General features: G+C 35.9%; 1 protein-coding gene across 2 annotated transcripts in view; it reads left to right on the forward strand.

Annotated features, from left to right (window-relative positions):
• Window positions 1-11,316, forward strand: part of WTAP (WT1 associated protein) — a 28,435-nt gene extending 17,119 nt beyond the window's left edge. The window contains exons 6-8 of one of the 2 annotated variants that reach the window (XM_062572327.1): window positions 3,066-3,244; window positions 8,087-8,241; window positions 10,092-11,316. In XM_062572327.1, the coding sequence (XP_062428311.1) occupies window positions 3,066-3,244; window positions 8,087-8,241; window positions 10,092-10,675 (918 nt within the window). In that variant the 3' untranslated portion in view covers window positions 10,676-11,316. Of the gene's footprint in view, window positions 1-3,065; window positions 3,245-3,431; window positions 4,475-8,086; window positions 8,242-10,091 lie in introns of those variants that run through there. The other variant, XM_062572328.1, reaches the window with a different exon arrangement.
• The last annotated feature ends 3,444 nt before the right edge of the window (window positions 11,317-14,760 follow it).

The following is a 14,760-nucleotide window of genomic DNA, read 5'->3' on the forward strand; positions in this document are numbered from 1 at the left end:
TTAGATTGCTGACATTTCCTATTAAGATTCTGATTTCTGCTTAATCATTTTTCATGTCAGAGTGCCTGTTCTGTGGGGATGTCTTTAGACACCTTCAGCTAAAAGAATTTGGCTGTTTTCAAGAAAATGTGAGACATGGAGGAGTTGAAAATTTTCTGTTTTAACGAAGAAACACCATCCAGACAAACAAAAACCTACACAGCCTCCTATTTAGAATACTTCAGCATCCTGTTGCCTTAAGCTACAGCAGATAGAGAGTTGATAACAAGGTCATCTATTCTGCTTATGAAATTCATCCCTATTTGTCCAACCTACAAGCTTTTGAAAAATACTAGCTAGTATGTGCTTTCATGTTTGAGAATATGAACAATAGTTATTTTAGGCGCTAAGTGCATGGTGAAATCGGGTGTTGGACATGATTTTTCCTGTATTTTCAATTCTAGCTTGAGGTCCAGCTGTTGGACCCGAAGGCAGGTGAATTCTTTTGCTCCCTGCCCCTTACTCCCTGGAATACAGAGGGGAGGAGGGAGACAGCAGAAGAGTGGTTAGAAGTAGCAGGACAGTGAGTGACTGGGACTGGCTAAGCAGTAAGATGAATGGAATAAGGAAGTTGGCAGAGGGATTAAGAGGTACAGGCTTGACTTGGGACTAGGTCAGATGTAGAGAAGGTTGTTAGACCTGGGTAGGTGAAAAGCCTGACAAGTGAAAACTCTGGAGTTATGAATGGAGAAGGTATTGTTAGAGAGATGGAGGAAAATTCGTGTTGAAAAAACTGGAGGAATGAATGAATGGTGTTTTAAGTTTGGGGAGGGATACAGGAGTGTTGGTCTGCTCAAGTAAATTCCTCATACTCTCCTGTTCTGTGAATGACAAATAAGGTGCAACATGGAGCCCACGTGTTTCTGCTTGGCCTAGAAGCATGCACTAGAGATACTTGTGTGAAACAGTTATATAACTGATGTTGGACAGCATCAGCTGCTGAACATTTTAGCATGTTTCTGACATGAGTGAGGAGCAGGTGGCAGCAGTCTTTGTGCTAGTGATCCAAGGAATCTGTTACTGTTCTTGGCCTGGCAGTAGAAGAGGGTAGGTACAGTCCAGCTGGACTAGGTAAGGAAAGAAACATTGTCTGTTTTTCTCAGTGGTGCCTCTCTAAAAATAGTTAGAGAACCATATTGCAGTAGCATAGTTCTGTTCCTGGAATAAGTTACCAACTGGATTGTCTACATGTCTGCAGACATCTGTTAAATGAGCTGTTTCACCCTGTATAGTGCTGGTTCTCATAAAGAACAGGAAAGGACAGGTGGTTGAAATATTCCTGTTAGTCCAAGCATCAGAAAGTTGAGTGGATAGGGAAGATGATCTTTTGGTAAAGATAAATAACTTTTTATTAAATGAGGATTGTTTGTGCATTCAGGAAAGCAAAGGTCCTGCGGGGGGGAAACATTATCCTAAGCATGTCGTGATAGTCTTAATTGAGGTGTACTATTTCTAAGTAAAGTTGGCATAGGCAGGTTCTTAGCTTGCGAGTGCTTTATTTCTTGAAAGTTTTTTACACTGTACTTGCTGTTTATTCCTTTTACACTTCTTTCTGGATACATGTAAATATTTTTAATAGTTTTAAATAAATAGACAAAGTATGAAGATTGTTTCAAAAAACTTTAAATAGTTAAATATCTTTATTTTTATATCAAATTAACATGAAGTTATATATGTTATATATATATATGTTATATATATATAAAGTGCTACTTAATTGATAAATTATGTCTTCCTAAATTGAGAAGTGACTTCAGAATCATGAATGCTTATCTTTAAGATATTTGTACTTGTATGTTCTCTTCACACTTGCTGTGTGAAAGATTCCACAGAGTAAATTGACCATACAGGAAAATGGTTAAACTGGACTGTACCTTTTACTGTGAAGGTCAGCTTGTCCTAAATAAGCTTAAGTGTATGTGGGGGGAGACCCTTGCTCTGTCTCATAGTTCTGTTGGCGATATCTTGTACTGTTTATCAGTGAAACTGTATGTGCAAGGGTCTGTTAGTATCCATCTAGTTGCAAGATGTATATAGTAGCAGGCAAACCCTCTGAATTCTAATTGTTTCTTTTTAATGTAATTTTATGTTTACCTATACAACTGAGAAATGTGGTGTATGTACAGGGAGTATAATAGAAAGTGTTCATTCTAAAGTTCAGTTTTATGTAGGCCAATGTGATCTTAGTGATTAACTGGATTCTAATCATGTGCTGGTTTTTTAGTCCATTTTATGATTGGCTGTTGTGACTGAATTGGGAGAGAAGGTTCAGGAGGAAAATCTTGTTTAAAATTTATCCTAGTTTTGACTAACAAATGTTACATTTAAAAGAAACAGTCTTGGTTATTCTTTCTGAAATACTGATGACTAATTGCAACTCTTTTGGATTGTGCTTATTGGAAGAAAATCTAAATCCAAACAAAATGTCACATTTGATCTGTGATTTAATTGATGTTGATATTTCTAAATTTTCTAAATGATTTTGGTTTTAAAAGAGGGCAGGGAGGCAGACTCATTTTATAAGTAATTATAGCCTTTGCAAAAAAAAAAAAAAAAAAAAAGTTTGGCAAAACCTTCTTAGTAGTTGCTTTAAGAAAAGGCTTGAACAATTAATGTTGATAACTTTAACTGAAGTTACATAGACATTAGCCATCTGCTTTAAGCAGACAAGTCTTAGTATGTACAGATTTTTTTTCAAAATAACGTAGGCAGTGTAAAGAAAGGGAGTATTGTAATATACCAGTCATTTCTTTTGCAAATGTAAACTGATGTCTAGAAGGTTAAATTTGAAGCAGAAGGAAAGCAAAGCAGCCTTGAAAGTTTCAGCTGGAGTAGGGAGAGATTTGGGGAGTATGCATATTAACAGGGAGGGTGAGTGTTTCTTTATTCTGCCCTCTTCAGGTTAAAATATTGAAGGGGAAACAAGCTTTCTTAACATTCTCTTTGGAATAACTATTTTTTAATTTATCTGAATAATTATGGAATTTTATTTTGTGATGTATAAATAACTTTTTTTTTTAATGCAGAATCAGATCCAGTACCTCAAGCAAGTCCAGCAGCCTAGTGTTGCCCAACTGAGATCAACAATGGTGGACCCAGCCATCAACTTGTTTTTCCTAAAAATGAAAGGTGAACTGGAACAGACTAAAGACAAACTGGAACAAGCCCAAAATGAACTGAGTGCCTGGAAATTTACGCCTGATAGGTAAACAAAACAAATACTCCCCAGTCAAGACTTCCCTGACAGTCCCACTACGAGAATGCTATGGTGGGACAACCAAGTACTCGTTTCCACACCAAGACTCAGACGTTTTGAGCCAAAAGCCACATTCTTATACTGTCCAGCTTGTAATGCTTAATGTAAAACTTACCAGATGAACCTTGTGTTTCAGCTTTTTTCTCCCCCTTTGCTTCAGAGGCCTGACGGCGTCGGACTATTCTGAAGAAATGGCCATCTCCGAAAAAAAATCCTTTCTAGAACATGTAGACATTTGCAAAATTGTTCTATTTGAAGAAAATAGAGGGAAAAACAGAAGTCTTAAGTCTGTGGCACACTGTGTCTACAGACAGTTTGGAGGAGAGAGAACCTAGAGATTATAAATCATGAATTGAACATGTAAAATTCCCGTAAAATGTAGAAGTGGATTATGCTTCGCTCTTAACCTTGAGCCTAGTGACTTAGAGACACTGTAAGTCAGTTTTGCCAATAAGACTGTGGACTTCCTGCTTGTTCACTGAACTGCTGGGTCAAAACTCAAATGAGGTGAATTTTGCATTAAAGAGTTTATTTGCTAACCAGTTCTGAATAGCCATGAGAGTGCTATTTCATATCACATCAGTGGTAGTGTACACATTTGACTGTTTAGCATTTGGGCTCCATGACACTTGATGGAGCCTTAAGTCAATGTTGCTAAATAATGAACTGTTTTCTGGATGGTTGGAAATACTGTGGATGCCTCAAAATTAGGACTGTACAAAAATGTACGTTCTATCTAATTGCAGGTGTAAAATTGTTGGAAGTAATACGTATTTGATCACAACTAGCATGTATAAGTGAAACTAGTTGTGATAAGTATTTCACTGCATGTTTTCCATGCAGCAATGAGATTTTTTCAATCTTCTATTCTGAGAACGATCTCAGTTGCTCACTACAGAAGGCACTACAATGGCAACTGTCTTCAGTGTTGGTGGGATATTTTTATTCCTTTGTACACCTGTTTTTTTTTCTTTTTCTTTTTTTGTATTGCACTTCAGTATTAAATGTGCCTTGAAATAGTTGTAATATATAGATCAAGGAACACTACTGGTTTTACTGTTGTATTGTGAAACTTCTGGGATGAACGAGAATCGAACAGATTGTTATTTCTGAATTGTCTCGTTCTCTGAAAAAAGGGAAGACAATATTAAAAACAAACAAACAAACAAAAAGCTTAAATGCTTGCATTTTCCTGGGTGGAATCAGTGAAAGGAACCTTTGCTACTCTGTTGATGCCTCTGTTCTGTTGTCCCAAGTTACTTGTAATAGTAGCAATATGGGACAGCTGGGAGTGCATGTCTGAGGTGTGTAAAGTGAAATGCAGACTTGATAACAGCATTTATGTATTTTCTTTCTTTTTTTTTTTTTTTTAGCAATTTGAGTTCTATCTAGAAAACTAACGTTTTGACTTAAATCAGTTGGGCGATATTTCATGACTCTAGAAAATTCAGGCTTAAAATTTTAAGAGGTTCAGCTTTCATAGAAGGTGATGAATTCAAACTGTTTCGTTGGTAAAATTATGATCTTTTTAAGATGGCATTACATATTTTTCAACTCAGAAATATCTTAACTGTTTGTGCTTTAGATGCTTAATATGGAAAGGAAGAGTAGTGTTCTTGTGCAAGCTTATTTTTTGCATGAGTAATGGCTTACAGCAAAAGAAAAACCTTCAGAAAAACTTTACCTTTAAAAAAGTGATACATCTGGAATGATTTTGCTGTAGCAGTATCTAAGGTTTTAATGATCTAGCATCAAAACAGAGGTAAGATTTGCATTAATAAATTGTTAATGTGTTACCAAGCTGTTTGTAAAATTTACTATAATGTGTGGACAGAGGCAGCTGTTGGGATGGTTGATCTGGCATGCCACACAGATTGCTTGTTTAACTTGGAATTCAAAAAATGACTTAATGCATTTAGACACAGGGTTTATTTTTATTTTTTTAAGAGGTCCTCAGGCTCTAAAGTTATATGTACAAACTGAGGAGAGACAAGTAGCTATGACTACTTTCTTTCAAGCAGAAGTATCAAAGAAAATTTTGTCACTTTTGCAGTTAAAACTTTCCTTGATACTTGTCATGTAATTTAATCTAACTGTGGTGAATGTATATAATACATATGTGCAGTAGCTGGAATACAGAAAATTAGATTCATTTCCTTGTAAACAGAGGTTGCCTTCAAAACTGGGTTATGATTTGATTGATTTATGTTTCTGGAAAGGTAAAGAAATGCTGACCCACATGTAAAGGGTCTGCAGGATTTTTCATCTCTCCTTTCCTGCCCTCATCAGCCCACCTACACTATTTGTCCTTCCTCATACACAACTACTCCTATTTCATGGCACCTGACCTAGTTTTTGAAAGAGATGATGCTCCTATTCAAGTCTCTAACCAGTGTTATGAGGTAACATGTTGACTGCAACAGTAAGCAGTGTCAATTCTGGACCTTAACCATAGATAAGGGTGTACAGCATAATCATTGCTGATGTCTGGAGCAGAAGATAAAAGGATGTGTAATCAAAGAAATGGCTCTGCTAAGCCATTTTAACCATCGTTGAACATACAGTATACACTTGAATAAAAACAAAAAATTAGAAACTTGATTTGCAAAAAGCTTACTACGAAAAGTAATCTTTTGAAATATAACCACTTACATTTTTGCAGGTTTTGTAGCATGTATGTTCAAGTGGATTTGTGAAAACATTGCCAAATTCAATTTCACGGCTAGTAGGAGTTATTTTAATAGTTGCTGGATTTGTTACTTCTTGTTACTTGTGCATGTATTGTCTTTTACGTAAATTGCAAGGGGAGATTGCTTGGTGCTGTGCTGCACCAGTTCAGAACATCTGGAAATCTTGATTGGAAGAAATAGCATTATAGGTAACTATGCAAATTTCTATACAGGTAATATTTTACATTTTGGCAGGCGTTAACATGAAGAAAATGGGATTCTAAAATTGTCCCAATTTTAAGGTAACTGGTACTTGCTAATACTACAATTTTATGTTGTTTTGTGAAGAGAACGTTAAATGACTTAAGTGCTGTGAACTTTCACTTGTAGTGATGATGAATGCAGTAACAGGAATCTGCAAGTGACAAAATCATTGCTTGTCAGCCTAAATGCTTTTGGGATATGCCACGTTGCTTATTTCCAAAGTGGTCCTGCTTTATAAAGAATGATCATCTTAAGGAAACATTTATCTTAAGTGTATTACTTGGATTGTATTAGGTCAGCACAGTTTAAACATCAAGGACCTGGCATTGGACATCACATCGAGAAAGAGAACAGGTTGCTGCCTTTAGCAGAGTTGCATGCTTCCAGGACTTTACACAGCCAGATTCCTTCTGGAGCAGCCCATCCGAAAGATTTGGGAGAGTCAGTCGGAAAATGTTAAAATGGGGCAGAGCTGGCAGAACTTAGTAACTGTCTAAGGCTTGAATGCTTAAAAGGTGGCTGATTCGGAAATGATTATTTTTTATTCTTACTTCTGGGTATTTTGTTTGCAGGAGAGAACTGTGGCTGTGAATCATAGTAGCAGAAATTCCTGTTTTACAATCTGCAAAATCTCTTTTCATCTTTGTCAATTGTTTAAAAACAACTTTAAGCTGACCTCCTTGGTCTTGTAAAGAAACACAAGTCCTGCCATTGAATTCACAATAAACCTGCTCAAGTCTTTTTCTTTTTTTAACAAAGCTTATACTTCCATAGAAAAGAGGACAGCTTTGTTACATTGCTGAGTCTCATAAAAAGAGAACTGTTGGTAGTTGCTATCCTTACTTAAGCAGACCAAGAGTCTTCGTAGACTTTAGCTCTTTCTTTTATGGAGTCAGCTGTATTGCCTATATATTAATTTGCATACTACTTCCTATAATGCTCTACAGTATAGTTTTTATCATGAAGATTAAAGATGTGTGATGTAACCTATTTAGCAAAGACAATATGTCTTGTCAGTTCAAAACAGCTTTTCTGTCTGATTATTTCCCACTTATTTTGGAAAGTGGACATCCTAAAGTATTGTTCTTGATCTGAAATGTGACTATTTAAACAAATGGTAATATACTTCTTACTTTTTGGCCAATTTTTAATTGTACTTTAATTTCTCCTCACCATGCAAGATGTGCATAGAAAGAGCTGACTGAAGGAATCGTAACATGGATTGTGTATAATACTGTAAAATATATAAATTAAATTGAAAAATAGACACCTGTTTTTTTAAACAGAAGTACCCAGATAACATTAAAATGAATATCCAAGCCTCTAGAAGAAATATGGATGTCACTGTAAAAATGATCATGGGATTTTAATGTTATCCCCAAACCAACTTTCTTCTTTTTACCCATGTGTAATTACTAAATTACACAAGTACAATAAAGGAAGAAGCTTTTTGTTTGTGTATGATTCGGTTCACACATTCTTATGCTGTCCTTTATCTTTTCAATTACAAGGCACATCTTTAATCAAATATTTAACTCCACGGAGAATCAGCACATGCAAGATTGTGCATACTGATAATCCAGATGTTGGTATTAAAAAAAGAACAATATGCTCATTCATATTTGCAGTAATAAACTTGCCTTCCACTTTACGGGACAGCAACAGAAGATCAACTGACATTGGAACAGCGTGTGGTAACTATAGGGAGACTTTCTGCTATGACAATTATATTGAGGCATAATGTTCCTTGAATTGTGACATGCAGAAATTGCATCTCCTTTTTGTCTATAATTGTGATTGAGGAAGATTACTGAAGGTTTTATGTTCTTCTTGTGATAGATGGCTCTTTCCTTTGCAGCCAAACAGGCAAAAAGTTAATGGCGAAGTGTCGAATGCTTATCCAGGAGAATCAAGAGCTTGGAAGGCAGCTGTCCCAAGGACGTATTGCACAGCTTGAGGCAGAGTTGGCTTTACAGAAGAAATATAGTGAGGAACTTAAAAGCAGTCAGGATGGTAAGGGATTTTTCTAAGAAAATGGAAGTTGCCTTGCACTTCTGTTAGCTTAATTACTGATGATGCAGATACTGTAAATTCTCCTATGCTAGAATGAAAGGACAGTATGAAGTAAAATACGACAATTGTAATTCTTCACTGGTTGCCTTAATTATGAAATCAAAACACAAATCTAACCTTGGGGGGATTTGCTGCTTCCGTAATGTGGGGAGGGGGTTGAATTTGAAATTGCCAGGCTTTTTTATTTTAGTACATGCATAGGGAATGTTTAGATGGAACACATTATTGGTGAATTGATAAGATCAAAACTGTTAACATTGCATGAACCTAAGCAAGCATTGAGAGCAAAATGTTTCTTTGTCAACTGTGACTCGTTTTGAGTTTATTTGGGGGAAGGGTGATTTAGCTATGCTTACTACAACAAAAATGCGCTTTTTGCTTAAATGACTCAGCTGAAATAAAACCTTCCATTATTTTATTCACAGTCCACATTGTGCAGCATTATGAGCCTGAATTGAAATTACCGGTAAACTCTCACCTCTTGCATAATTTAAATGGAGGGAGAAAACAGCAATTTTTTTAATTTCCAGATTTTCTACTGAGAGTTCAGGATAGATGGTTGTTCTTAATTTCGGATTAAAATTTGGCTTTTTGATAGTGTTACACAATAGGTTGTTTGATAAATCTTGGGACATTAACTCTTCAATATTACTGCTTAAACCTGAATATACAGTTCTTGTTTTACAACTGAAACCTGTAGAACAATACAGGTGTGTTTTGGCACTGCTTAAGTCTGATATATCCGGTATTATAAAGGATATAATATTTTCCTGTAGAATTATCTCCTTGTGAGCAAGTACAGTATAAAGTGATATATAATCAAGTTCTTAATGAAACTGATTTTCTGTAATGGCATGAATTTCATCTAAATTGATCAGGTTCGTAATTGAAGCAGGTTGTGGACATGCTTCGTGAATACCTGCTCCAGAATGCAGTGTAGTGCAGTAAGCAAAGTTGTGAGCAGATTAAGACTATAGTAATACCACAGTACCACTCTTACCTTTCCAGTGAATATTTTTTGTACCAGCAAGCATGCTTTTTAAGTTAATATAAATTCTTAATAAGTAGTGTGCATTCTTACTTGCTTTTACAGGTTGAAGTTTGAGACTTTGGGTTCAGTATTTTTTCCACTGTTTCCAGGTCACATTTGTTCTGCTCAAAAATGTAGTCCCCATTGAAAAGTGTTTTCTTTGTACATAAGCAGCACTAAAAATTCTGTGGAATTAATTAACAATTTTGCTGATATGAAAGTCAGCAAAAAATTCACTTTTATCGTCCTGTTATACAGGATTAAAAGCAGTAAGAATTGAAGCTTTCTTGAAATGTGACTGATAGTTTTTTTTCTCACTGAATAGGTTGTTGTATTCAAACCTAATACACACAGCCATGTGGTTCATGGTTACTCTTTTTTTTTTTTATTTATTTTTCCTTTTAAAAGTGTTTCTGCTGAGATCTTTGCACTTGAAAGTAGGATCTATTTGCAAAATAGTCATTGTTTGAATTGACCTGTTTTCCAAATACTATTCTTTCTTGCCCATAAATGAATGTCTTCTCATACAGTGTTTTCCTATATTGTTCTCTTGTATTCTGAATAGCATTATAAAAAGTATGTAAATGAGAGTTTAGAATTTCTTCCATTAGAGGCAGAATATCAAAAAGGACGATGACTGGAAAATAGGTTTGTTGAAAAATTTCAGCATAAAATGTTGCTACTGGATTTTGTCTTGTCTGAGACTGAAGCTATATATGTGCTATTAAGTATTTGCAACAAATGTGTTTTCTTTATATAGAATTGAATGACTTCATCATCCAGCTTGATGAGGAGGTAGAGGGTATGCAGAGTACCATTCTTGTTCTTCAGCAGCAGTTGAAGGAGACTCGCCAGCAGTTGGCTCAGTACCAGCAGCAGCAGTCCCAGGCTTCCACCCCAGGTACCAGCAGGACTCCATCTTCTGAGCCTACAGACCAGGGAGAGGCTGTGGGTAAAGACTGCAGCCGTCTGGCTAACGGACCAAGTAATGGTAGCTCCTCCCATCAGCGGACGTCTGGGCCTGGATTTTATAGGGAGGGTAGCAGCACGGAAGATGACTTCCCAGCTTCTCCAGGGAATGGTAATAAGCTGTCCAACCACTCTGAAGATAGAACTGGTAGAGGAGGTGGTAGCTACATAAACCAACTCAGTACTGGGTATGAAAGTGTAGACTCTCCCACTGGCAGTGAAAACTCTCTCACTCACCACTCAAATGACACAGACTCCAATCATGATCCTCAAGAGGAGAAAACAGTGAGCATGAAAGGTAACAGAACTGTGGGTTCTCGTCATGTCCAGAATGGTTTGGACTCCAGTGTAAATGTGCAGGGTTCAGTTTTGTAACATTTTTTCTGCAGCATTTTTATACAGTGTCATTTAAATTGGGAGAGGATACTGTCCAGAAGCCGTTTAAATTAGTGCATACTTGTCACAATTTTGCCTTTTTGTGGGTTTCTTTTTGCTTCAATACCTCTGCCACTTTGGAAATTTTAACAGTTAATTACGTTGAATGTTGCTAAAAGGACGTTTGTGTAGCTCAAGTTATTTTTATATGAGTTAATGTGAAGTTGAAATGGAAGTTATTTCCACAAAGTATAACATAAATGATGTCTGTACAAATCTGTGTATATCTAGAACCTGTGCTGTGTAAGGGCATTCTTACTCATACTGTTATACTTACACCATCTTCAAGAATTGTCATAATAGCTGTGGGTTTATGACTGCCAAGTTTGCCCAGTACAGTAGTTTTATCACTAAAAGATGGACTTACTGAAGAAGTCCTGTAGTAGTTTCAGTGTTAATTACAGTTTTTCTCACCATACATCTGTGCATTTTCTCCTTAGGTGACCGAATGTTTATGAATTGTGTGCATAGTTACTCAGTTTTTAAGAACTGTTGTATCCTGTTTATGCATATTGCTCTGTGACTTCAATATTATCTTACCTGTACTGACCAAACCTAAATAAAAACTTTTAATAATGTAATTTCCTCATTGTTCTGCATTGGTTTACACGGCTTATTTGTATGCAGTGTGTTTACAGTATGTATTTTTAATTGAGTTTGTCCCTGTGTTCAATCCTACATCATATAACTTAGGCCTGGGGTATGCTGTCTTACTGGCTGTGCTATCAGTGTGTGCTGTCTTAGTAATTTCAGGCCAGACTGATGGTGCTTATTCTACAGATTGTTTCTTTATCAGCAGATGAGAAAGAAAAAAAACATGAGGAAAGCTAATAAAAGAAAACTCGAAGTTACAACTTAGTGTGATAAAGCATCCTGTAGTTAAATATACCAATTAAACTATGAAACTTCAAGGAGTTAAGAGTTAGTAACTCAGATTCTTTCTTAAAATGTATCTAGTCCTTGGGGGGTGGGAGGGTTGGTTGTTTTATTTTTCTTTATTTTCTTAACATTTAGCTGAAGGACAATTTGTGTTGACTTTAAAAGTAACTTTTTCACATTCTGCATGTGTTATCTACTATACTTTTACTGTTCAGTAGCAATATGAGTTGCTACAATTTTCTTAAACCTCAATTTTTGGTAGTATTTTCTGTCTACTTTTTTAGTGATGGTGACATGTAAACAAGGAGATGAAAAAGGCTCTGGCTCTAAATAAATATTGGTTAAAAGGAAAATAAAAGTACTTTTTTTGAGTAATAAAAGTATTATACTTATTAGTAAACTTAAGTCAAGTTTCTGTACTTGTACTTGAAAACCTCCATTACCTGATGACTAACAAAATTACTCTAATGGTTTTATAGAAGAGAAAAATCTTAAGTAACTGCTTATAGCTTTGCAGTTAACTCTGGTGACACTGAGACTCCTGTTTAAAAGCTGTATTTAGTTCTAGGGGATATTTGGGTATGTGTTAACTTTAAACTACAGTGTTGTAATAAATTCCTAGATGAAAAATGGTACCATAGAAAGTCTTTTGTAAATGAAAATTAGCATCTGCAGTAGTATTGTCCAAGATGAAGGCATGTAATATACTGTTAATTGCTTTCATGTTTGTTAGAAACATGCTAGTTCATGTACCACTGCTGCTTTAATTTCATAGGGCTTATAGGTGTGCTAAAACTAGTTTGCATTTCTTAACAGAAGTGTAAGTCCCCCAGGCAATACCTCATGGGTTTTTTGAATGTTACTTTAGCCCTCACTGCCTGAAAAATGGCAGTTACTAGTTGAATGCACAAAAGGGAAGGTACTATCAGACTTTATCTGATAATATAGATAGTAATAACCTTTGTAGTGAAATTTATGGTGGTGGTTCAAAACTCAGTTTGAAACTTAGGCCAAGGAAAGGGTAGACCCCCTTTCACCTGCTATAAATATAGAGAATCACAAAATATCACTTGAGTTAGAGTAATTGCCATTAATTTGTTTTACAGTTTTTTAAAAATGCATAGCTTTTAAGCAGTGACAACTTGCCACTTATATCTGTCAGTTATTACATTGAGATGTTGATGTTTTAAAACCTCACATAAGGATAATCTGAGTAGTTTGTTTTCTCACTAGTAAGTGGGGCAAAATTTTTTGACAGTAAACCATTTTAAAACATAAATATATTTTTAGTTACAGTGTTAGAATAAAAGCTGGGCTTAAGTTGGTATAGGAAAATAATTGTAAGACATGATAAGGCATTCCCCTTTTCATTCTCAATTCACATGGTGTCTTCTAAATAAGCTGGCTGAGGTGTTTTGCTTGCTTGGTTTATCAAAAATGAAAGCAATCTGGCAATTGTATCAGTTGATAACCCCAAAAAACAAAAACATACAATTGGCTTACTTCCTGGAACATTTGCTGCAAAGCATTAGGGAATTGCAGTCTAACAATACATATAGAAATGCTAACTATAATGTTAATGTTCTTGGCTGTCTGTCAATGAATACCTAGAATCATAGAAAGGGTAAGGCTGGAAGGGACCTCTGGAGATCATCTAGTCCAACCCCCCTGCTCAAGCAGGGTCACCTAGAGCATGGTAGACAGGGTTGCATCCACGCGGGCCTTGAAGATCTCCAGAGAAGGAGACTCCACAACCTCTCTGGGCAACCTGGTCCAGTGCTCCGTCACTCTCACAGGGAAGAAATTCCCCCTCACGGTCAGGCGGAACTGCCTGTGCTTCAGTTTCTGCCCATTGCCCCTTGTCCTGTCACATGGGATAACTTGCAGCTTATATTATGACGTGTTTAATAACCTTAAAGGTAATTAGTTCATTTTAACAGAAGATCAATTTTTTTTGATTACCAATAGATACAACATCTCTTTAGATACTGCATAATCTTGCTGTATAGATTTTAAGCATTTGGGGTAAAATCCTGTTTCCAAAATTCCTGTTGACTTCAGAGCATTAATCTTCTATCATATGTATTGATAGATCATTTCTTATTTTTACTACTCAGATTTCCAGAGTACAGTTGGCTGATAAGAGATACAGAACTATACATGTTTTTTTCTAGGATCACTAAAGAAATTGGAAGGTGGGTTTCCTACAACCTATGTATGACAATTGCCTTTGATTCTCTGGATTTCTTCATGTGGATTTCCTGGCAAATACCAAGATGAGGTTTATTTTCAACAGGGTAGTTAAGACCAAATTAGTATTATTTTTGTGATTTATGTTTTTGTAGGCTGATAAACATGGGTTCTATAGGAATTTAATACACACTTAGGGTTTTTTTTTTTTTAAAAAAAAAAAAGAATTGTGGTAGCCAAGAGGACCCTCAGTACAATGTGAATTTTATCTAGTGTTTGTCTTGTTTGTAGAATGCTTCATAATTTTGAGGTAAGAACTCCCCTCTGATCTTTCTGGAGAGCTCATTTTCAATGGGTCTTTTAAATCATTTTCCCTAACTATTCAATACTGATTATTTTATCTAATGAGGTAACGGTACAAGAATGAAGCTTTCTGAGTGTTAAGACAGCTGAATTGCTACCTGGAGGAAAACAGAGTTGTTGGGAAACAACATATGCAGTGAAATGAGGAAAGGACCAGAAATGAACCAAAGAAAAGATAAAATAGGAGACAACGTAGCTAAAAAAGGACCAGTTGCACTTACTAATACCATCAGCAAACTGAAAGAAACATTTGCTTTGCAAGGCAAGTTTTCGTAGCTTAATATGCTACTTTGTACTGTTGTGGTATCCTATTCAGTGCAAAATAGTTGTAAAAGACAAGAATTCTGTCTAGTAGAGAATTCCTGGTAGCAAAGCCTTGTGTTGCGTTACTCCTCATTCCCAGCAATTGAGGTAGTAAGCCCTATGACACTTGACTTTCTACATATATGAAGGATTGTTTGTTTGCTGAAATACAAGCTATCTTTTCTGTATCTGCTTGCAGTAATGAGACTCTGAGTTTTAGGAAGCTGTTAATGGTCAATTCCTCTACTCTATGTCTGGACATAACTTGGATGATGTGACAAATGAGGTCA

Source organism: Rhea pennata, chromosome 3, assembly GCF_028389875.1.
Source record: "Rhea pennata isolate bPtePen1 chromosome 3, bPtePen1.pri, whole genome shotgun sequence".
In the NCBI taxonomy this organism is placed as follows: domain Eukaryota; kingdom Metazoa; phylum Chordata; class Aves; order Rheiformes; family Rheidae; genus Rhea; species Rhea pennata.